Source organism: Anolis sagrei, chromosome 5, assembly GCF_037176765.1.
Source record: "Anolis sagrei isolate rAnoSag1 chromosome 5, rAnoSag1.mat, whole genome shotgun sequence".
NCBI classification, from domain to species: domain Eukaryota; kingdom Metazoa; phylum Chordata; class Lepidosauria; order Squamata; family Dactyloidae; genus Anolis; species Anolis sagrei.
The window spans coordinates 74,842,779-74,865,908 of NC_090025.1; the positions used below are offsets into that span (position 1 = coordinate 74,842,779).

The 23,130-nt window shown below is 41.0% G+C and overlaps 1 protein-coding gene across 3 annotated transcripts in view; it reads left to right on the top strand.

Annotated features, from left to right (window-relative positions):
- Window positions 1–23,130, top strand: part of LNX1 (ligand of numb-protein X 1) — a 100,372-nt gene that overhangs the window by 25,642 nt on the left and 51,600 nt on the right. For all 3 annotated transcript variants that reach the window (XM_060778522.2, XM_060778523.2, XM_060778525.2), the window contains one exon: window positions 20,716–20,957. In XM_060778522.2, coding sequence (XP_060634505.2) covers window positions 20,716–20,957 — 242 coding nt within the window. The remainder of the gene's footprint in view (window positions 1–20,715; window positions 20,958–23,130) is intronic.

Sequence of the window (23,130 nt, forward strand, 5' to 3'; positions counted from 1 at the left end):
CATTTGGCATGCACATAGAGTTTTACCACTTCTGAGTTGTTTGTATTTTGTAAACAACAGTTATGCTTCATACCTCCTCTTTTATTAAAGTAACTTTTTTTTCCGTGTCAGGAGCGACTTGAGAAACTGCAAGTCGCTTCTTGTGTGAGAGAATTGGCCGTCTGCAAGGACGTTGCCCAGGGGATGCCCGGATGTTTTCATGTTTTATCATCTTTGAGGGAGGTTTCTCTCATGTCCCCCGCTTGGGGAGCTGGTGCTGACAGAGGAAGCTCTCCTCGGATTCGAACCTCTGACCTGTCGGTCTTCAGTCCTGCCAGAACAAGGGTTTAACCCATTGCGCCACTGGGGGCTCCTATTCAGGTAACTGATGGAGCAAGATTTAATTTGAAGGTGAAATAATGCATGACTGAAAGCAAAACAGAATTTTCCAACGTCAGGAGAGAATGTTTTTGGAACATGGCCATACAGCCCACGAAACTTACAGCAACCCAGTGATTCCGGCCATGAAAGCTTTTGACAATGCGATTTCCCATCTGTTACCTTTGAAGAATGTAAGTTAATCTTGGCAAGTTAATCATTAAGATTTGAACATATCCACTGACTTAAAATGGTTTAACTATCTTTGGACTTCCAGGTAATGCTGAAAAATGCAGCGATGTGAAATGACAACTAGGATTTTTAGTAAGAGGATTTTCACACCTACAACATTTTTCTTTGGGAAGCCACTACTTGTAAAAATGTTTAAACCTGAAGTAAAGCAAATCTTGATCCTAGGCTCAAGAGCTATTGCAAATAAAATAAAATAAAATAAAATAAAATAAAATAAAATAATAAAATAAAAATGAATGCAAAAGGACACAGGTTTTTAGAAAAAACCAAAATAGTTCAAAGACGGTTAGGATAAGAACTGCAAATCAGAAATTATTTCATGAGAAACGGAAAATTCCAACAAGTTGAAATAAAATGGCATGATCAATAACACCAATTTATAAAATTATAGCAAGTGAAGACACAGAATAAGTGTCTTTTATTAGATTTATGTCATGAAATGGAATAGCTCGTTTCTTACATTTGAGAAGCACAGCTGTTGATCTTGAAGAATACTTTGAAGCAAATCAACAATTTGCCAGGAAAAAAAATGTTAAGCATTAGATGGTGTTTAGTAGGCATTCAAATCCACCTCCAAAGGAGAAAAAGAAATAGGCCAGCCTATGAGATGTGCCTATAAGTTTATCTATTTACCGTATTTCTTTCCTGCCCTATCCCACCCCCAAGGGGGAACTCAGAGCAGCTTACAGTTTGGCATAATTCGATGTCACATCAACACATAAATGTAACAAATTTAAAATACATTAAGGTTTAGGTAAAGGTTTTCCCCTGGCATTAATTCCAGTCGTGTCCGACTCTGGGTGTTAGTGCTCATCTCCATTTTTAAGCCGAAGAACCGGCATTGTCCGTAGACACCTCCAAGGTCATGTGGCAGGCATGACTGCATGGAGCGCCATTGCCTTCCCACCGGAGCAGTATCTATTGATCTACTCACATTTGCATATTTTCGAACTGCTAAGTTGGCCGGAGCTGGGGCTGACAGTGGATGTTCACACTGCTCCCCGGAATCGAACCTGCGACCTTTCAGTCAACAAGCTCAGCAGTTCAGCGTTTTAACCCACTGCGCCACTGGGGGCTCCTTAAATACCTTAAACATTAAATAATTACACATAAAACGATCACATATAAATACAATTTTAAAAGGATTTAAAACAACAATTTAAACAACCCCAAAGTCCATAATCACAGTCCAGGAGCTGTTCCAGTTACAGTCACATTGATGACAAGTTTACAGCCACGAGGGCTAGAGACTTGCTTTTTCAAAAGGGAGAGCTAAGTTTCTCTGAGTTAAACCACCCTATCTCAGATATTACAAAGAATAGCATTTCCTACTCTAGATATAAGAGCATTATACCTAAAAGCTGGTCATTTGGTGCGGATTAGCCATCTGTATTGACAGGCTGTTACAGCAATACTTACAGAACACAAGCTGGATTTGTTTTTAAGTATGTCTGCATTCAATGCATCCACACATCCAGTGCTTGGTGCAATTAGGTATGCAAGATATAGCAGTGAAAAACATAAGGAAAAGCACCCACCTACGCAAAGTAAGCATTTGCAGTATAGTTGATTTTGCCCAGGGGTGCTCTTGAGGCGCTCTTGGGGGAAAAGAGGCCTTGACATATGCGAGTTGTAGTTACTGGGATGTACAGTTCACCTACAATCAAAGAGCATTCTGAACTCCACCAATGATGGAATTGAACCAAATATGGCACACAGAACTCCCACAACAAACAGAAAATATATATCAGTGATTGGTTGGTGTGGGGGGAGGGGCAAAATACTGCTTGCTTACCATTGAAAATTACCTAGGGCCGCTTCTGCCCACCTGTTAATGGGAATGATGACACACAGACTTTTAGACCAGGGATGACCCTATTAATAGGGAGGGAGGCAATTATTAGAGGCAATGGAGCCCCCGGTGGTGCAATGGGCTAAACCCTTGTGCCAGCAGGAGACCTGACCGAAAGGTAGGCAGTTCAAATCCGGGGAGTGGGGTGAGCTCCCGTCAGCTCCAGCTTCTCATGCAAGGACATGAGAGAAGCTTCTCATAAGATGGTAAAACATTCGGGCATCCCCTGGACAACATCCTTGCAGACAGCCAATTCTCTCACACAGAAGTGGCTTGCAGTTTCTCACGTCACTCCTGACACACACACACACACACACACAATTAGTAGCAACCAGGTGTAATGAAGAATTGGGGAGAAAATTATATGTGAATCCTGTCTTTGCTCCCAGGTAACCAGTCATCTCAGCTCTGTATTAGGCTACTGTTCTATGCTCACAGTTGAAATAGAATAGTTTGTTTTCTATCTCAGGAGCCGAACACCAACCCAGTTCCTGAAAATGGTGTTAGAGAATCTGATTCCCTAGAAACCAGAGTATTATCTACTGGGAATAACCAATCCAGATTTAATTCTAGATCCGAATGAAGATTGTTTTTCATTTCTAATACATATCTTACATGGTACGAATTTGTTTAAATCAGTGAAGGATTGGATGGAAGTCACCAGTTTTGTTTTTTTTAGTTTTTTTTCTTTCTCTTTCTCTTTCCTACTTTCTCTACACATTACTGTTCCACCACTTTACATGTATAAATAAAATATGTTTCCCTATCCCTTTTCTACCATATATATGTGTGTGTGTATGTGTGTGTATATATATATATGTGTGTGTGTATGTGTGTGTGTGTGTATATATATATATATATATATATAAAGCAAGCTGTGATAAAACCGCTGTTGAAGAAACCATCACTGGACCCCACTCAATTGGTAAACTATCGGCCTGTTTCCAATCTTCCCTTTTTGGGCAAAGTCATGGAACGTGTGGTGGCCTCACAACTCCAGGCATTCTTGGTAGACACGGATTATCTAGATCCGGCGCAGTCTGGCTTTAGACCGGGACATGGTACCGAGACAGCCTTGGTCGCCTTAGTGGATGATCTCCGTCGGGAGCTCGACAGGGGGAGTGTGTCCCTGTTGGTGCTTCTCGACCTCTCAGTGGCCTTCGATACCGTCGACCACGGTATTCTTCTGGGACGCCTCGCAGGAATGGGCCTCGGAGGTACTGCTTTGCGGTGGCTCCGCTCATTCCTCGAGGGTCGGTCTCAGAAGGTGTTACTGGGGGACTCCTGTTCTACCCCACAACCGTTGTTTTGTGGGGTTCCTCAGGGTTCAATATTGTCCCCCATGTTGTTTAACATCTACATGAAGCCGCTGGGCGAGATCATCCGGAGTTTCGGGGTGCGGTGTCATCTGTACGCAGATGATGTCCAGCTCTGTCACTCCTTTCCACCCGCTACTAAGGAGGCTGTCGAGGTCCTGAACCGGTGCTTGGCCGCTGTGACGGTCTGGATGGGGGCGAACAAATTGAAATTAAATCCAGACAAGACAGAGGTGCTCCTGGTCAGTCACAGGGCCGAACAGGGTATAGGGTTACAGCCTGTGTTAGACGGGGTCGCACTCCCCCTGAAGACACAGGTTCGCAGTTTGGGTGTGATCCTGGACTCATCGCTGAGCCTGGATCCCCAGGTTTCGGCGGTGACCAGGGGAGCATTTGCACAGTTAAGACTCGTGCGCCAACTGCGACCGTACCTTGGGAAGTCTGACTTGGCCACGGTAATCCACGCTCTGGTTACATCCCGCCTTGATTACTGCAACGCTCTCTACGTGGGGTTGCCTTTGAAGACGGCCCGGAAGCTTCAACTAGTCCAACGGGCGGCAGCCATGGTATTAACAGGAGCAGGGCGCAGGGAGCACACAACTCCTCTGCTGTACCAGCTCCATTGGCTACCGATCAGCTACCGAGCCCAATTCAAAGTGCTGGTTTTGACCTTTAAAGCCCTAAACGGTTCTGGCCCTACATACCTATCCGAACGTATCTCGGCCTATCAGCCCACCAGGACCCTAAGATCTTCAGGAGGAGCCCTTCTCTCCATCCCGCCTGCTTCACAGGTGCGGCTCGCGGGAACGAGAGATAGGGCCTTTTCTGTGGTGGCCCCCCGGCTTTGGAATGCCCTCCCTATTGAACTAAGATCAGCCACCTCGCTAATGGCATTTCGGAAAAATCTAAAAACTTGGATGTTCGAGCAAGTTTTTAACTAATTTCCGATGTAAGGTTATTTTGACCATGGACTTGCAACCAAGGATAACGAACTGAATTACGATTTTAACTATGAGATGTTTTCGACTTGTATTGGTGGCCCGATACTAAGTATGTTCATACTATGTATGTTTTATGTCTTGTATTTTGATATCTTATTTTATATTTTTAAGTGACTATTGTATTTTAACAAGTTGTAAACCGCAATGAGTCGCCGCACAGGCTGAGATATTAGCGGTATACAAGTGTATCAAATAAATAAAATAAATAAATAAATATATATATGTATGTATATATGTGTATATATATATATATATATATATATATATATATATATATATAGTATCTGATTCAGGTATACTATGAAGTGTTAGGTTGTTTTGATCCAGTCAGAATGTCAACTAAACAAAAATGACTGATTTTCTGAATAGTCTATGTCAGGGGTCCTCAAACTTTTTAAACAGGGGGGCAGATTACTGTCCCTCAGACCATTGGAGGGCCGGACTATAGTGGTTTAAAAAAAAACAATGACAAAATTCCTATGCACACTGCACATGTCTTATTTTGCTACTGTTATGAATCGTAATGTAAATATCTGATATTCATGATGTATTTTTTTGTTACAATCTGAACATAAAGCATAGTGATTAATCACAAAAACATAAATATAGGAAATAAATCTATATAAATAAAAATGTAATGTTCATTTGTGGGATTAACAGAACTCAAAATCCACTGGATACCTAACAACCCAATGTATGTCCTTCACTCAAAAAAATGATTTTGTCATTTGGGAGTTGTAGTTGCTGGGATTTATAGTTCACCTACAATCAAAGAGCACTCTGAACCCCACCAACGATGGAATTGAACCAAATGTGGCACACAGTTCTCCCATGACCAACAGGAAATCCTGGAAGGGTTTGGTGGGCAGTGTCCTTTGGTTTTGGAGTTGTAGTTCACCTACATCCAAAAATCACTGTGCACTCAAAAAATGATGGATTTGGACCAAATTCTCCTTGTTGAATTTACACCGTGTTAGTTGCATTTCAAGCAAATCTATATGTGATACATTTTTTACATTCAATATTAATTATCATTAGTGCCAGGATAGTTAACTTTGGAGCCAAAAAAGTTATTTTAAAGAAACAAAGTTAGAAAAAGCACATCCGTATGGCTCTTAAGTGACTGCAGTCTTCCCACCACGTCGAGCCCTCCTTTGAACAGCTCCCCATTCTGAAGGCGAGGAGGTTGTCTGCGATTGGCGGAGGCGGCGCTGGGTGGGCGTGGCCAGGCAACGCCGGCTTTCCTAGCCCAGAGGGCCCACCCGGGAGGCTTCTCCCTCCCACACGGGAGGGAAGGAAGGAAAGAAGGGAGAAAGGGAAGGAAAGGGAGGGAAAGAGGGAGGGGAAGGGAGAAGGAAGGGAAAGGGGAGAGAAAGGGGGAAGGGGAAGGAAGGAAGGAGGGAAGGAAGGAGAAGCCTGGCCCGGCGCGACCCCGCCTGAAGCCGCTCCGGAGGGAGGGAGAGAGAGAGAAACGCCGCTGACGCAATTGGCGAGAGGCTTTGCACCAGGCCAGGCCGCACGGGCCGGAGAAATGCCCTCAGCGGACCGCATATGGCCCGCGGGCCTTAGTTTGGGGACCCCTGGTCTATGTGATTGTTAAGAGTCAGGGAAAAAAGCAATATGTGGATTTCTCTCTGTCCCAACAAAAAAGAAACCACAACTACTTTTTTAAAAATGTGTTACAAATCATTGTGTTTAACATAGTAAATATTGAAATCAAGAAAAAAAGTTAAAATCCACAGTTCCTTTTTAAGGTGAAAAAACATAATAATTCCAAAGTGATCATTGATTTCCTTGGGCTTCCCTGTACTCAACTTTAAAAACAGAAACAACATCACTATATTCCCTTTATAGATGTTGCCACCAAACACTTGACACTTCTTAAATAAGGATTAGAACATCTCATAGATTCAAGCCTATAATCATTACCATATGGCCTCAAAATGTTTGTCATATGAAATCCACATACTTCTTCAGACAGTTTCCAAACAAAGATGTTAAGTAGTGTAATCAATGGCAGGCAAAACTCTTCTGACATATTAAGTAGATTATATATAGATTTATAAAATAAATTCAAAGTGTCTTGTGTTCGTGGCATTCATGTATTGTATTGCCTACACCATTTTATATACACAAAGAGAGTTTTTAAAAAGCTGTGTTGTGACCCGCCACAAGGAGAGCCGCGTAAGAAATAAAATTATTATTATTATTATTATTATTATTATTATTAAAACAAAATAAGTAGTATCTTAATGAACTAGAACTCAAGCAACCAGACCTCTCAAGCAATCAGCAAAAAAGCAAAGAAAGAATGCTTTAAATAAAAACGAAAATAAAATCAATTTTAGCTGAAATGTTACATTAAGTTTTCTTTATTTGTCTTTATTTGCTTTCAGTTCCTAGATTCCAATATTACTATTAAGTCAATACAGGCAGTCCCCAAGTCATGAACAAGTTCTGTTGGTTTGTTGTTAAGCTGAATTTGTATAGAAGTCAGAACAGATGCATTTTAAGGGTAACTCCAACAAAAAAAAAATATGTTTTTTAGCTGTGGTTTTTGTTTGGCTGGCTGTGTCACTGTTTAGAAGATTTCGTCTCACTTTCTGCTCCTGTAATAATTGGATTTTGAAAAAATTGGCTTGTTGTGGAAACAAGAATTGGTGAGAAAGCTTCAGTTAAGACACCGTTTTCCCAGGATAAGTCTTTTAGGAGTTAATTTTCTTTCCCAGGGGTAGAATTCTCTCACTTCCTATTGTCTCACCCCCGTTCTTAACTATGAGTCATTTGTAAGTCAGTTGTTTGTAACTTGGGGACTGCCTGTACAGAGTTTATGGTATGGCACAGTATAGTATAGTATAGCATAGTATAGTATGGAGTGTGGTATTAGGTAGGGTTTATTTGTAATAGTGACTCTCAAGCAACCAGAAACCAGTGCTGTGCCTACCAATCCCTATGGGTGCCAATGAACAGAGAGTCTACTGCAACAATACTATCCAAATACAGTATTTTATCATCTTTACCCCAAATCAATTCAATGCAGGCAAATCTGACAGATCCCATCCCACATATTTTTCACCATTTTCTCATATTTTGTTGTGCTTCCTGAGCTCAGAAGATGATTTCTCCCCAATCCCCATTTCTTCACACTTTTAAATAGTTCCCTAACAAAGCATCACAGATGGCAGGAGGAAGTCCCCCTGAGCCATATGATGGACTTCGTTGTACTTAATTTCCTTAATGTTTTACAAGTGTTTAGAAACGGGGGCGGGGGGGGGGGGGGCGTGTGGAGGCAGGAAGCAGCCAGGCTTCGAAGCTGCAAGGCTATTAAATGCTAATCAAGCTGGCCAATTGCAACATTCACACTTGCCTCAAACAGACAAGAGTTCTTTCTCCCACCTTGGACATTCCACAGATATATAAAGCCCACTTGCCTAGTTTCCAACAGACTACACAACCTCTGAGGATGCCTCCCATAGATGTGGGCGAAACGTCGGGAGAGAATGCTTTTGGAACATAGCCATACAGCCTGGAAAATTCACAGCAACCCAGTGATTCCAGCCATGAAAGTCTTCGATAACACAAAGAATGTAATGTCTAGAAATCATGTTTACCCATTATTGATTAGTATGATAGTAATAAACTTGCTGCTCAGTTGCTACCACTGATTTTTTGTAAGAATTCTGTACAAAATTAGTTGGTGGCGCAGTGGGTTAAACCCCTGTGCCAGCAGGACTGAAGACCGACAGGTCGCAGGTTCGAATCCAGGGAGAGGTGGATGAGCTCCCTCTATCAGCTCCAGCTCCTCATGCGGGGACAAGAGAGAAGCCTCCCACAGGATGATAAAAATATCTAATCATCCGGGTGTCCCCTGGGCAACGTCCTTGCAGACAGCCAGTTCTCTCACACCAGAAGCGACTTGCAGTTTCTCAAGTCGCTCCTGACACGACAAAAAAAAAGTTGGTTTGTTTGGGATGGATTATGGGCTGCCTAGCAGAGACCGTTCTGCATCATTTAAAAACTGTTGTCTTCAATATTGTAATGAACCTTATTGTCAATATTCCCCTACATGATCAGCCAATTGTGAAGGGCAGTAGATGGCCAAAATGTTATTTTTATTTCAAAAAACAGTAAGTGTATTGAATCAATGGGATTTGTCTTATGTGTAGGAATCGGAGCCCCCCCAGTCACACAGTAGGTTAAAGCATTGAGCTGCTGAACTTGTTGACTGAAAGGTCACAGGTTCAAATCCAAGGAATGGCACAAGCTCCCGCTGTTAAGCCCAGCTTCTGCCAACCTAGCAGTTCGAAAACATGCAAATGTGAGTAGATCGATAGGTACCGCTCCGGCGGGAAGGTAATGGCGCTCCATGCAGTCATGCTGGCCACATGACCTTGGAGGTGTCTACAGACAATGCGGGCTCTTCGGCTTAGAAATGGAGATGAGCACCACCCCCAGTTGGACCCAACTGGACTTAATGCCAGGGGAAAACCTTTACCTCTATTGCTAGGAAACAATTCCATGAATCTAGTCAAGTTAGGACTAACCAATAGGATTCAGACTATTGTCCACTAACATCTGAAGCATCATACTTTTCTCTATCACAGACAAGGTTTTTTTGTATATTACCATTTTCTATTGCATGATCATACCCAACAGGCCATACTATATAACTTTGACATGGTAAGGATATATCCTGGATGTAATGTAATAAAGACATTTAATTTTTTGTATCGACAATATTTTGAGGGTAGTGGAGAATCATGTGGTGTGGTAGTGGGCAAAAATGTCTTCAGACAAAACCATGAAGAGGGTAAGAAACAATTAACCAAATATGGTTGAAGGAATGACTCCAAACATGCTTTTGAATTCTCACTTCCAAGTTAAATTCACTTAGGTGAGGGATGGAAAAGGTTTTGGTTAAAAGAAGAAAGAAAGAAAGAAAGAAAGAAAGAAAGAAAGAAAGAAAGAGAAAGGGGGTATTTCTCTCTTTACCAAGGAAATCCTGGTGTGTTAGGGTTATAGACAGGCGCCATCATTCATTGTTGTTCTAAATGGTTATTTGCAAGTAACTAAAGGTCAGATTGTGAATTTAACAGGTCAGAAGAATCACTGTCCTCCTTTCTTTTCTTTTGCTTTTTTTAATTGGAATCCTTATTTGCAATATTTCCTCTCCATCCATCTAGCATCCTTCACACCAGCAACTGGACAATTGATTTACATCTTCACACTTTGCTGGCCTGTTAATGGCAGAATCTGAAGTGCTTTCTTTAGACAAAGTGGGTTATTTACTGCTAGTGCCTATTGGGCCATGCTGTCGGTTGAAATGTCCATACCTAAAATAGCCAGTGGGGGATTAAGGTCTGAGGCATGGAGGTCACAAAGGTCAGAGGTAAATGTCACTAAATCCAGACTTCTGGGAGGCTATTAACACCATGTCCCATCAAATACAGAGGTGTAAAGACAGTGTTCAATTGTTTGCAGCAATCTGCCTGGGGGACTTCTCTCAGCATCTTCAAGTGACTGAAGTGACTAAGTCAATGAAATCGCAGTTCTAATCTCAAAAATATGCTTTAAACCAAATCAGTGCATTTAGTTACAACAATACTTCAACTCATTATTGCTGTCCTAACATGTTGTCAACATAACATTAATTTTTGGTATTGTTTTGAGATCTGTGTTAGAAGCCAAAGTCCTTAGGATTGCAGCATTCTATTGTGAAAAGGCAATGGAAAAAAAGAAATGAAGAATACTGGCAGTCCCCAAGTTACAACCAAAGACCATTCCACGCAGCCATATAACACAGAATATCAAGGCAGAAAATCACAGAATATCTGCTTTGAACTGAAATATCTGAATCCACACTGCCATATATTCCACTTCAAAGCAGATAATGTGGGATTTTATTCAGCTGTGTGGAAGGGGCCCAAGATAGGTTCTGTAGATTTGTTTTTAAGGTGAATTTGTTTGTAAGTTGGAACAGGTACATTTTAAAGTATAACTACACACACACATAGAATCATAGAATCGTAGAGTTGGAAGAGACCTCATGGGTCATTCAGTCCAATCCCCCTGCCAAGAAGCAGGAAAATTGCATTCAAAGCACCCTGACATATGGCCATCCAACCTCTGCTTAAAAGCCTCCAAAGAAGGATCCTCCACCACACTCTGGGGCAGAGAGTTCCACTGCTGAACAGTCAGGAAGTTCTTCCTAATGTTCAGATGGAATCTCCTTTCCTGTAGTTTGAAGCCATTGTTCCGCATCCTAGTCTCCAGGGAAGCAGAAAACAAGCTTGCTCCCTCCTTCCTATGACTTCCTCTCACATATTTATACATAGCTATCATATCTCCTCTCAGCCTTCTCTTCTTCAGGCTACACATGCCTGGCTCTAAACATGCATGCTTTGGATAGCATTGGGAAGGGTTAACACTCCTGTTGTGTTTGTTTTACTGTCTGTGTCCCTGTTTAGAAGATTTAACCCCACTTTCAGTCCCTGTGATAATTGGATTTTGAAATAATTGGCTTGTTGTGGAAACAAGGATTGGTGAGAAAGCTTCAATTGAGACTCCTTTCCCCATGATAACTCTTTCAGCCATGAATTTCCCTTCCCAGAAGTAGATTTCTCTCACTTCCTGTTGTCTCACCCCATTCTTAACTATGAGTCATTTGTAAGTTGGGTGCTTGTAATTCGGGGGACTACGTGTATGCCACAGAAGTGTGCAGAGTAATATTTCTGAACAACAGTGCTGAATTTATCTGCACAGTCAATGGTAGGGAAACTATGTCCCTACAGATGTGGTTGAACTGCAGCTCCCATCAAACCTAGTCAGCACAGCCAATGATGAGAAATGTTGGGAATTCCAGCTGAATAACATCTGGAGGGCAATACAATTCTCACCTTGAAAAATCTCTTAATAGAGGAAAAAAGAACAAAGAAAACAACATTTTGAAGTAGTGTTATAGGAGGCCACCTGGCTTCCCTCCATTTACTCCTATTGAACACGAGAATCCTCCCATGTTGTCACTGTGGTAGCATGTGCCGGTTCCTTGATAGTTTTGTGATGGAACCCAGCCAGAAGTAGTTTTACGGCATGGGAAGGGAATCAGCAGACTCCGTCGTAAAACTGCCCCATGCGATGAGGTCATAAATAAAGGGAATGTCCTTGGAAATGTCATAATGAAGACCGGCTATAGCTGCTGGTCCCAAGGAGGGCTCCATGGCATTACTCAAGCTTATTGTGTAACTCATTCATGTACATATTTGACTGATTTAAATTGGAAGCTCACAGGAGTAGAAAAACAAGCTATCTTGTATCAGGTTAAACTATTTGTCAATTTGGCTGAGGAGCCATGCTGTAAAGTGGTCATGGTTCTTCAAGGTTACAGCATTGCAGCAGAGCTTTATCTCATCACCTTAAATGAAGACACCTAAGACAAAACTAGGGGCCTTCTAAATCTAAAGTATTCCTCTTGACAATACTGTCTTTCCACAGTAACATAACTATATGAAATCCTCTCTACGTGGAATGTGGCTGCAAGTAGTCTCAACCCAGGTCCAGCATACAAGTTTTAACACATATCCAGTGTGTAGATACCATTGACCATGGTACCCTCCATTGACCATGGTATCCTCCTCCTAGTCCCATCTTGCTGGGATGGGAGTGGGAGGCACTATCTTGCAGTGACTCCAGTCCTTCCTGGAGGGTCATACTCAGAAGGTGGTGCTGGGAGACTCTTGTTTGAACCTGCTGCTGTTGACCTGCGGGGTTCCTCAGTGTTTCTTTTTGTCCCCCATGCTGTTTAACATATATATTATACCACTGGGAGAAGTCATCTGGAGTTTTGGAGATCGGTACTATCTATATGCAGATGACACCCAACTCTACTGCTCCTTTCCACCAGATGCCAAGGAAGCTGTCCTGGCCCTAAACCAGTGCCTGTCACAACAACACTTTCCCCATCACACATGGGAAGTGTCACCTGCCTGGCCATTGGAGCCAGCACAACACAGACAGCCTCCCGTGTTGGGAGAGAAACATCCAAGGATGCTTCCAACCCAGTTAGGGGCAGGGCCTCCACCAGAAGTTACACAATGTTGTGTGATTGCCAGCATGGGGCTCCATTTGCAAAACAGGGTGGAAGTATCATAGGATGCTAAAATTGCCTGGTCTGATGAGGCCCCTAGTCCTTCCTGTTCTGGTATCTATGCTTTTTTCTTCCACTTCCATCATCCTCTCACTTTTAAAATGGGGATTGCTTTATCTTACTTAGAACTTACGTAATTCTTTACTTCAGTTAAGCACCGTGTTCATTATTGCTCATGTATATATGTAGCTCATCACAAATGCACATCCCTATTGTTGTTGTTATTGTTATGTGCCTTCAAGTGGACTCTTAACTTGTGGTGGCCCATAGGTTTTTGCGGGTTTTTTTTTCAGAGAAGATGTGTTTTTACCTCTCTCCAAGGCTGAGAGGGTGTGACTTGTCCAAGACCATCTAATAAAGTGGTTCTCAACCTGGGGTCCCCAGATGGTTTTGGCCTACAACTCCCAGAAATCCCAGCCAGTTTACCAGCTCTTGGGATTTCTGGGAGTTGAAAGCCAAAAACATTTGGGGACCCCAGGTTGAGAACCACTGATCTATTGGGTAGCATTGTGCAAGTGCAATACACAGTATTCAGTGTACAACTCCATACACAACATTGTTGCATGCACAACTCCACTTCCACCATGACATGTGCTTGTGTTTGTCACTAATAGATTGACAACCTATTCACTAATTCAATTCTGCAGAAACTTGTAAAATATTCATGCTCCTTCTTCCATCCCTTCACTTTACATGGCAAATAGTTACAGATATTCATTTTCTGTTGCTTGAAATATGTTGTTTGGAAACAAGAAGCACTCCACATTAATTGTACATCTCTGTCTGGATATGTTAGTTGGATCACACCCTATATGCAGAACGGACGTGTGGACCTTGTTGCACAATTTCTCTAGATGGTGGACTAAATTACTGAGATTCAAGGTTTGACTTTTTCACCCAGAAAATGTTTCAGTCCTCCACCCCACCCTTGGGATTGTAGAATAACACCAATTCATGCCCAAACAAGCAATGACCTTCAAACTGTATTCGAATTACATTGGCAACGCATTGTGAAAGAGCTGTTTATTTGGTGAGAAGCTATTCCAGCTTCCTCTTTGTTATAGTTCACAATAACTAGAGTAATATCATCCCCTGAAGTCAAACAGGCACACCCTATTAAATTTTATATTAGTCGACTTTGAAATAAAGATAGTTGTGACCAAGTACATTAGCAAACTAATAACAATATGAAATTGGTCTCAGGGCTGGAGAGTGGGCAGTTACCTCAAGGAATATATTTGGAGTGTAATGAAAGGGTTGGGAATAGTTTGCTTTTGTAATTGCTGTTTTATTGCCGGATAGGTGCTTTTTTGCTACATGATGTGTCAAAACAACTTCCCTACAATCATAACATGGAATTATAGTACTATCATTGTGTAATGCAAAAAGGTCCCATTGGAGTGTTTTTATCAACTATCTGGTGTTGAGAGCACCTAGGTATTTTTGTGTCTTTGAATGCCTTCAGATTGTTAACCTATTCTAGTTGTCTCCGGGTACCTAATACCTAATAATAAAAAATCTTATTTCTTACCAATTCACTTTGGGTGACAAAATGATTGTTCTTTTTTATTTCTCTAACAGAAAGGTAAACAGCAAAATGCATAGCCTATGTGTTTTGTAGGGTGTTGCTAATCTCAAAGACATTGAATTTATAAAACAACGATTTAGAGAAAGAGAAATGAATAGATTATTGTGCTATGGGTTCATTCTGATTATATATCCCGGAAATTAGTAATCTGACTTGAATGAATAATAATTATTTATTTATTTACTTCATTAATACCCTGCCTTTCTCACTACACAGAGGACTCGAGGTGGCTTACAGTCCGTCAAAATTCAATGCCGCATATGAACATAATAATCGAATATACCCCATCCAACTATAAAACAGTTAAAACACATAAGCACATAGAACAATAAAGCAGATTAAAACACATAAAGTGCTTGATTCTATTATACATGTATGTATGTGTTTATCCAATAACTACTCAACTAACTTCTGCTTGTCTACCCAAATTTGTTTCTTCTAGGTAGCTGCTAGGGACATGTTTGTACTCATCATCAGACCGGTTCAATGGTATAACCTTACAGGGACTATTTGTTTGTTTCAAAGCACAGTTCAGTGTAGAAAAATAGGTTTTCTTGTGGTCACAATGATGCTGGACTTAGCGTGGACACCCGATTGGCATAGCCCGCCAAGGCCCAGAACACCTGAGCTCACGCTATTGACGGATGGCGTGAGATCAGAAGTTCTGGGCCTTGGCAGGCTATGCCAATCGGGTGTCTGCGCTAAGTCCGGTGTCAATACCACTTAAAAATGGGTGATATAGCTATACCCACAATGGAAACGACGCCAATCAAACAGAGGGAAATCAGTTTCCCTCTGATTAATTTTGGTGTGGTTGCAGAAAAAAAATTCTTTTCCTGCCCTTATCACTGGACTTTCCATTAACATCAAGATGCAAAAGAGAGTCACTTCAGGGACATTTTTAGGCACAGGGAAGGCTGGTGCAGATGAAGGTATAATGGGTGCCAAGGGCACATAGAATGGGTTCTTGTCTGATGTCATTGGGGTTCTGTACCCCAAATTGTATTTATAATCAATTAAGAACTAAGGACCTCATCAGATTGAGATCTATAAGCCAGGGGACAGTGGTGGAATCCGTGGGGCAGTGCATTATTTCATCCTCTTACCAACACACAACATTTTCTGGCGGCTCCAGCTTCCTCTTGCTCTGTCCCCGGCTTACTGAATGAGAACACAAGTACTCACCCACGCTCTCAGGGCTGCCTCTAACCACACTGCCAAGATGCAGCAGGAAGGAGCCCCACCAAAAGTAACCCTATGTCATGTGATGGGCTCTGGCAGGTTCTATCCTGGCTGTATCTTGGCAGCGTCCTGGGACAGGGGGAAAGTCCCATTTAATGAAGCCATTAAGTCCCAATAAGTAGTGTTGCTTCTCCACATGGAAATGTCTTAATGATTAAAATATTAGCAGAGGTACCCTCCTTTGCATCCCACAAGAGGGGGCAATATGAAGTGGAAGGCCATGGGAAAGGGTCTTATCCGTTGTGATGCTCTGTGAAATGCCCTCCAACTAATGCCAACATTGCTTTCTTTCTGGCACTGAGCCAAACCTTTTATCAAAACCTTTGAGAATTACATTTCAAAGTATACATGTTGTTGTTTATTCGTTCTGTCGCTTCCAACTCTTTGTGACCTCATGGACCAGCCCACGCCAGAGCCGCCTGTTGGCCGTCACCACCCCTAGCTCCTTCAAGGTCAATCCAGTCACATCAAGGATGCCATCCATCCATCTTGCCCTTGGTCAGCCCCTCTTCCTTTTTCCTTCCATTTCCCCCAGCATCATTGTCTCTAATCTTTCCTGTCTCCTCATTATGTGGCCAAAGTACTTTGTCTCTAATATCCTTCTCTCCAGTGAGCAATCGGGCTTTATTTCCTGAAGTATGGACTGGTTGGATCTTCTCATGGTACAAGGCACTCTCAGAACTTTCCTCCAACACCACAGTTCAAAAGCATCTATCTTCCTTCGTTCAGCCTTCCCTATGGTCCAGCTCTCATATCCGTAGGTGACTATGGGGAATACCATTGCTATAACTATGTGGATCTTGGTTGCCAATGTGATGTCTCTGCTCTTCACTGTTTTACTGAGATTGATCATTGCTCTCCTCCCAAGAAGTAAACGTGTTCTGATTTCCTGGCAAAGTATACATACACATTGTTTAAAAGTAGTGTAGCTTTTTAAAAGAGTTTGTAACTCTTGCTATGTTTAATCTGGTGGGGGTTTTTTTACTTGTTAATATACTTTCCAACTGTCCTGATTTGGCAGTGCTTTGGTAAAATACATAAATAGCTAAATAATACCACAATGATATGCACCTCTAGGGACATCCAACAGAAGTACTGAGCCTTTCATAGAGTTGTTTGATATTTGGAAATTAGAGTACATGTGGGTAGATCCCTCAAAGCAAAGAGAGCAATGCCGGAAAAAATACATAAAGGGCAGTAGCACCAATTCAGATAAGGGATGGCAGAGCAGAAGGCAACCCTCGCTGGCATTCCACTCTACAGCAATATGTACAAATGACTTTGGCTTGTTAAGCGCTACCCTCTTAATGTTTTTCCTTCCCAAAGGGCATTTGAATGAAAGTCATCAACTTGCCTTAATCACGAGGAAAAGAAAACAGCAACAGAAAGTAGGACAACACCATTAGAGATTGATTAGAAAGCAGAATTTGTTACAAGCAGCAACATGTCTTGAACCACAGCAAGGGCAGAATAGGGTTCAGTTTGGAGATCTGTAACTGGCATTTTCCTCAGACTCAAGGCTGGCCTGTTTTCGTGGTTAGTGTATGATTCTCATTAAATTAATCTTTAATGTTCCTTGCAGTGTGGCAGTCAAGCATTTCTTGCAGTGTGAATATGGGCATTCTTGCACAATGTTTAAAAAAGCATGGAGGATTCATGGCTGCCTTATTTCATACATTGTAGATTTTTGCTACTGCTTGCAGTTTTAGATATTTTGTTAAATTGGAAGTAACAAACAAGTATTGAATTAATTCAGCTCATGCAACAATAAACAGTGGTTACATTCAAATTTGAGCTGAATTAGAGTTGAATGATGGCATTACCCTATTGTATACCTAGTGTCTGGAAAATTACATAGAGCTGACTGGCTGCATTAAACCTAATGGGTCACAAATTCAGAACTAAAAAAATCAACCTATGCAACCATAAATCCCAGAGTCTACCAGACAACTTGTGGACATACCTCTGTAGGGATGATGGTGTTTGAAATTACCAAATGTAGCTTTTCAAAACTTTGATTTTTGGAGACCATGTAAAATATGTAATATTGAAGGCTTTCATGGCTGGAATTCCTGTGTTACAGTGAATTTTCAGGGCCGTATGGCCATGTTTCAGAAGTATTTTCTCCTGGCACTGGCCAATTACAGAATTCACACTTGCCTCAAATAGACAAGAGTTCTTTCTCCCGACCTGGACATTCCAAGGATATAGAAACCTCACTTGCCTAGTTTCCAAGAGACCTCACAACCTCTGAGGATGCTTGCCATAGATGTGAGCAAAACGTCAGGAGAGAATGCTTCTGGAACATGGCCAGACAGCCAGGAAAACTCACAGCTAACCATGTAAAATGACTGGAAAAAAGAATGTATAGAATGATATTCAAAAGCAGTAAGGTCCTTCTATAAGCACAGATATGGTCATACCCTGTCATGTTATTGTTTAGATTTTTGAAATAAAAAATGAGGATTTATCGCCACGTCCATGCTTGGTCAGCTGCCACCTTTTGAAAAAAAGTTTTAAAAATAACAAGGAAAGGATGCTACAGTATGGGATTGTCTCACTGGGCCCTTTTACCACTCCCCCATCATTTGCTTCTTTTCGGTAAGCATACCTGTCAACTGTCCCAATTTGGCAGGAATAGTGTCAATTAATCTTCTGTTATTCCATTCTTTACATTATTGCTCCATTCTATACATATCCTCCTCTTCTCCTGGTAAAAACAATATTGTTTCCCAAATTTCCGAGTCAAATGCAACACTTCAATGGAGCAATAATAGGGAACTAAATAAGAATACATATATTTTTGTCTCCTTATATGAACCTGCCAAGGTTTTAACCACCATCATAGCCCCGTCTGGTGAGGAGTGGAGAAAAAGTCATTTTATTTAAAGAGAATTTTAATTATTTAATTATTTTAAAATATTTTTATTAGTTTTACAATAGTAAAATACACACATTGAGACACATAGCTATCAACATTATGTGAATGAAAGAAAAGAAGAAGAAAAAAGAAAAAAAGAATAGAATATATATATGTGTGTGTGTATGTATGTGTGTGTGTATATATATATATATATATATATATATATAAGAGGAGAGAAGAAAAAAAAGATTAAAAGTTGTGACTTCCGCTCTTCTTCCTTCGTCTCTCCATTTAGTGACATATTCTCTACTCCCCTCTCGAGGGGGGAAAAAAAACATCACAAGAGGAGACAGAGGTTCATATAGATACATTCTCTCTCTTTTTCTATAACCTTATATGAACCTGCCAAGGTCTTAAGGTCCTCAGAGGAAGTTTTTCTCGTGGTCCCACCACCATCATAGCCCCGTCTGGTGAGAAGAAAGAGTCTTTTTATTTAAAGAGGATTGTAATTATTTAATTGGTGGCAAGTAGAAGGCAATAGGAAAATAGGTGGACCACATTTCAAATGGTTTAGCCAGAAGGAAGCCACAGCTCCGAATTGGCAAGACCTGAGCACCTCTGGTGATGAAAGGGTGATTTGGGATTAGTGTAGGTTGAAGTCAACTTGACAGCAGTTGACAACAATAATACAAATTAAGATTAGTGTCAGAATAGATGGGAAAGACAGTTTTGAGGGGGGCTCTTTGTTTGTGGGCCTAAACCTACAACTGTCTGAAGCGTCCCAACTCTGCTGGGCAAACAGGTAGGGTAGCAAGAGAGTCCTATGTCACATTGCTTCTGGGAAAATGACTTGTAAAGGCGATGGGAATCCTGAATCTGGAAGGCAGCTGCAATGCCACTCATGAAGCAACGGCTGCTCTGATGGGCTCCAACCTCTATATGTGTGGGCTTTTCTCTCTCCCCCTCCCCAAACATAAGCTGATGCAAACAAGCTTTGGTGCCTGACACTGCCCTCTTTCATTAAGCAAAGACAAAGGACTGATTATAGACTCGGCCCCTTTGTTTTGATCAGTCACCTGCTAGGCTTGCCTTTCTGTTTCCTACACACAAACAAGCTACAAACAAGCATGTGTTACTACAATGGATTTCCTCACCCAGGGTAGGCTTTTCACGTGAATTAATAATTTAAGCCATTGCTATTGGATGTTGTCTTCTCTTGCCCTCTCTTGTTTAGTTCTGGGAAAAACATGACATGGGAATCTTTTCATAGTATTCACTGCCTAGGATAATTCCACCTTTAATCAAATGAATCAGTGTGAACTGCCGGACCTCTCATTTCTCTCATTGTTACTTAGTCTGGAGACAGAGAGTAATTTGTTCAGAAGAATAAAGATAGTAAGACAGAGCCATCATGATGTGTGCTGGTGTACTAGGGCTGGGCAACCACGGAAAAATTTGTTTCTAAACTCGATTCGTTTTTAGGGGGGTTTTGCATTTCGATTTTTAAAAGAATTCCGAAATTTTTCTTTAAAAAAGTTTGAAATTTACAAAATTTCAGAAATTACGAAACAATTACGAATCAATTCGTTAATGGCGGACGCAACCGCGCAATACGCTAAAAAAACCTCCAAATGGGACAGGGGGAACTTCTGAAGCTTCCCTCTTCCTCTGTTGTTGACTGTTGGTGTGATAATTATATTTTTTTTTTCACTGATAAAACAAACAACAACTATAAAACTTGCACCAGACATGCGGAAATAATAACGAAACGATTTCGAAACGATTTCGAAACAATTACGAAACAATTACGAAACGAATTGAAAAATTTGTTTCAATGTTTAGTTGCTCCTGAATGGTTCAATATCGCTTCGTTATAAAAAAAATAACGAATTAATAACAAATTACGAAATTAACGAACGAAACCGCCCAGCCCTATTATGTACACTTCCATTTCCCCCCTTTCCTGTCTCATGTTGTCTCTAGTCATTGTGTTTATTTTAATGTTTTACTGTCTAAAAAGAATGTGTTAACTGTCTCAGATCTTTTAAAGCATATCTACAATTTTTTCATAATGTGATCTGCCCTTTCCCTCCTTCCTTAGATGTAAAGGAGCATCTCATTATGGCCTTACCAAGGAGCGGAAGCGGCGTTCACAGGACAGCTCTCCCGATTTGAACGCTGCTTTGACCGTAGCTGCTCTTGGGCCAGAGTTTTCTGCTGCCGCCACCATAGCCTTAATGACTGATGAGCCAGGTCTAATTAATCCAGCCTTCAGCACCACCTCAGAAGACAGCCAGCCAGGAGCCAGCTCTGCCGATCTCAACAGAAACAGCCAAACTAGAAGTAAGATCACTCATACGCAAACCCACCAACCAACCCCATGTGATTCTTGCCTCTTTTCAAATCAGTAATGTACACTACACGGCTATATCAGTTTAATATAGGCTTGTTTGATTTAAAAAATGGTTCAAAACACGTTTCGGATGTAGGGGACACTAGTGGTTCGATTCTAAAGTCAATTCCAATTTTCACAGAAAAAAATGTTCAAAACTTTTTGAAACTTCAGAGACTTCCGAATCTTTTCATTAATTAAATAATAAATAATTAAAGTGTTATTTCCTGTTTCATTGGGTGGTCTTTACTTTGAAAGTATTTGTTTTACTCCAGAAGCAGGGAAAAGCAAAGGGAAGGAAATTCACCCTTCCCTGGCTTATAACTCACTTCTATGGCTTGAGCCAGAAGTGGGGGGAAAGCAAACGGGAGGAAATTCATCCTTCTCTGGTTTATAACTGGCTTCTCTGGCTTGAGATGAGGCCAGGGACCAGAAGCAGAGGAAAAGCTGAATCATTTCTGACTCACTTCCTGAGTTGGAAAAAAATGGCACAACTAGCTTCAGAATGGCAAGAGGTCAACTGGTTTCCTAAAAAAGTTCAAAATTGCTTCAAAAAGGTAATCTTTCCAACTTTATTCCAAATAACGATGATTCCGACTGGACCTAACCATGCCTAGTTTAATATTATTTTATCTGCCACATGGCTCCCTTGGAATTTGTTGAGTTTTGAAGGGAACCTTATCTTTGTTGTAGCATGCTAGCAACACACATTCCCACAAGCAGCCACTGGAAGTGGCCATGCGTCATGGGATGGTGTTACGGAATAACTAATTATAATGAGGGTTTTGTCTATGTTTAATACTGTTGATAATATGACAAGGGCAGGCAAGAGCAGGCTGCAGATGATTGAGTGATGTGTCGCCATGAATGCGAAGCCTCTGCCATAGAAATGTATCCATTTTAGAGTGGATAGCAGAAAAGGGGTGGAGCTAACTAGGAAGAAAAGATGGGACATTTTAAAAATGAGTCAGTTTCTAGCCAAGGGAGCTAGAGTGAAGAGATTTCTAATTTAAGTTTGAGTCTTCAGCTATGATATTAAAGTAATAAAGGGACCATTTTGGATTAATCTCTAGTCTGTGAACTAGAAGAAGAAGATCCTTATGTAGGATTAAGCCTTCAGTTGTGGTACTGAAGTAATAAAAGACTAATTTGAGTCTAAGTCCTCAATCAGGTGGAACTGAGAGACAGAGAGTTCTTTGAAAATAAGTCTGCAGTCAGACTATTGATTGAAAGAAGTAACTATAAGATATAAATTACCCAGTCAGAAGACTGAGGAGGAATTATATATTTGAAAGAGAAGGAAGTTTCCTAACCAAGTTGACATAAGCTAAACTGTTCTGAAAGTTATATAGTATCAGTTTTATGTATTCACAAGAGTAAAAGACAGATGTAGCAATATCCAGGTGGAACTGAAGAAAAGTACTGTGTAACAAATACACTTTATGTGCACAAGAATTCATAAATAAACATTTCTTGGTTTCAACTATATTGAAGTCTCGTGTCAAGTTATAGGACTGAAGATACATTCCTGGAAGTCAACTGAAGATTATCTTGAAGCTACATAGTGACTACAGTATTGGGTTATACATCAAAGAGGCATATACAGACATTTATAATTGAACCCTGCAACAAACAAATATAAGAAAGGTGACACAGGGACAAAGATAGTGTACTTCATAGTGTGAACCCCAGGCTGCTTAGTTTCTGCGAGCTTTATTCTTCTCTCTCCCCCTTATCAGCATCATTGCCTGGTGCCTACGTATACAAATAAGTTTATTGGTGGCAGAAGGTGGTATATTAAAAATAAAATCAAATACAAAGAAAAAGAAGTTCTCCTTCCTTCCAGTAAAAGGTTAGTTTCCCCTCCTCACGTATCCCATCATCATAGATGGCCTCAGTGGGACTTAATTTTGCAAGCATGCGAAAATGGAGAGAAAATGGGCAGAAACATCCATGTGAAAAGGTCCTCCATTTATGACAGGTAATGGTGGCTATATACTATAGCAGGACACATGAAAAGCTATTTATAACAGTTAAGTAAAAGCAAAAATAGGAGGATCTTTTTAGCAGTATTTGTAGTAAGTCTCAGAATTTTGATCTTTTGGGTTTTGTATGTGTGTGTCT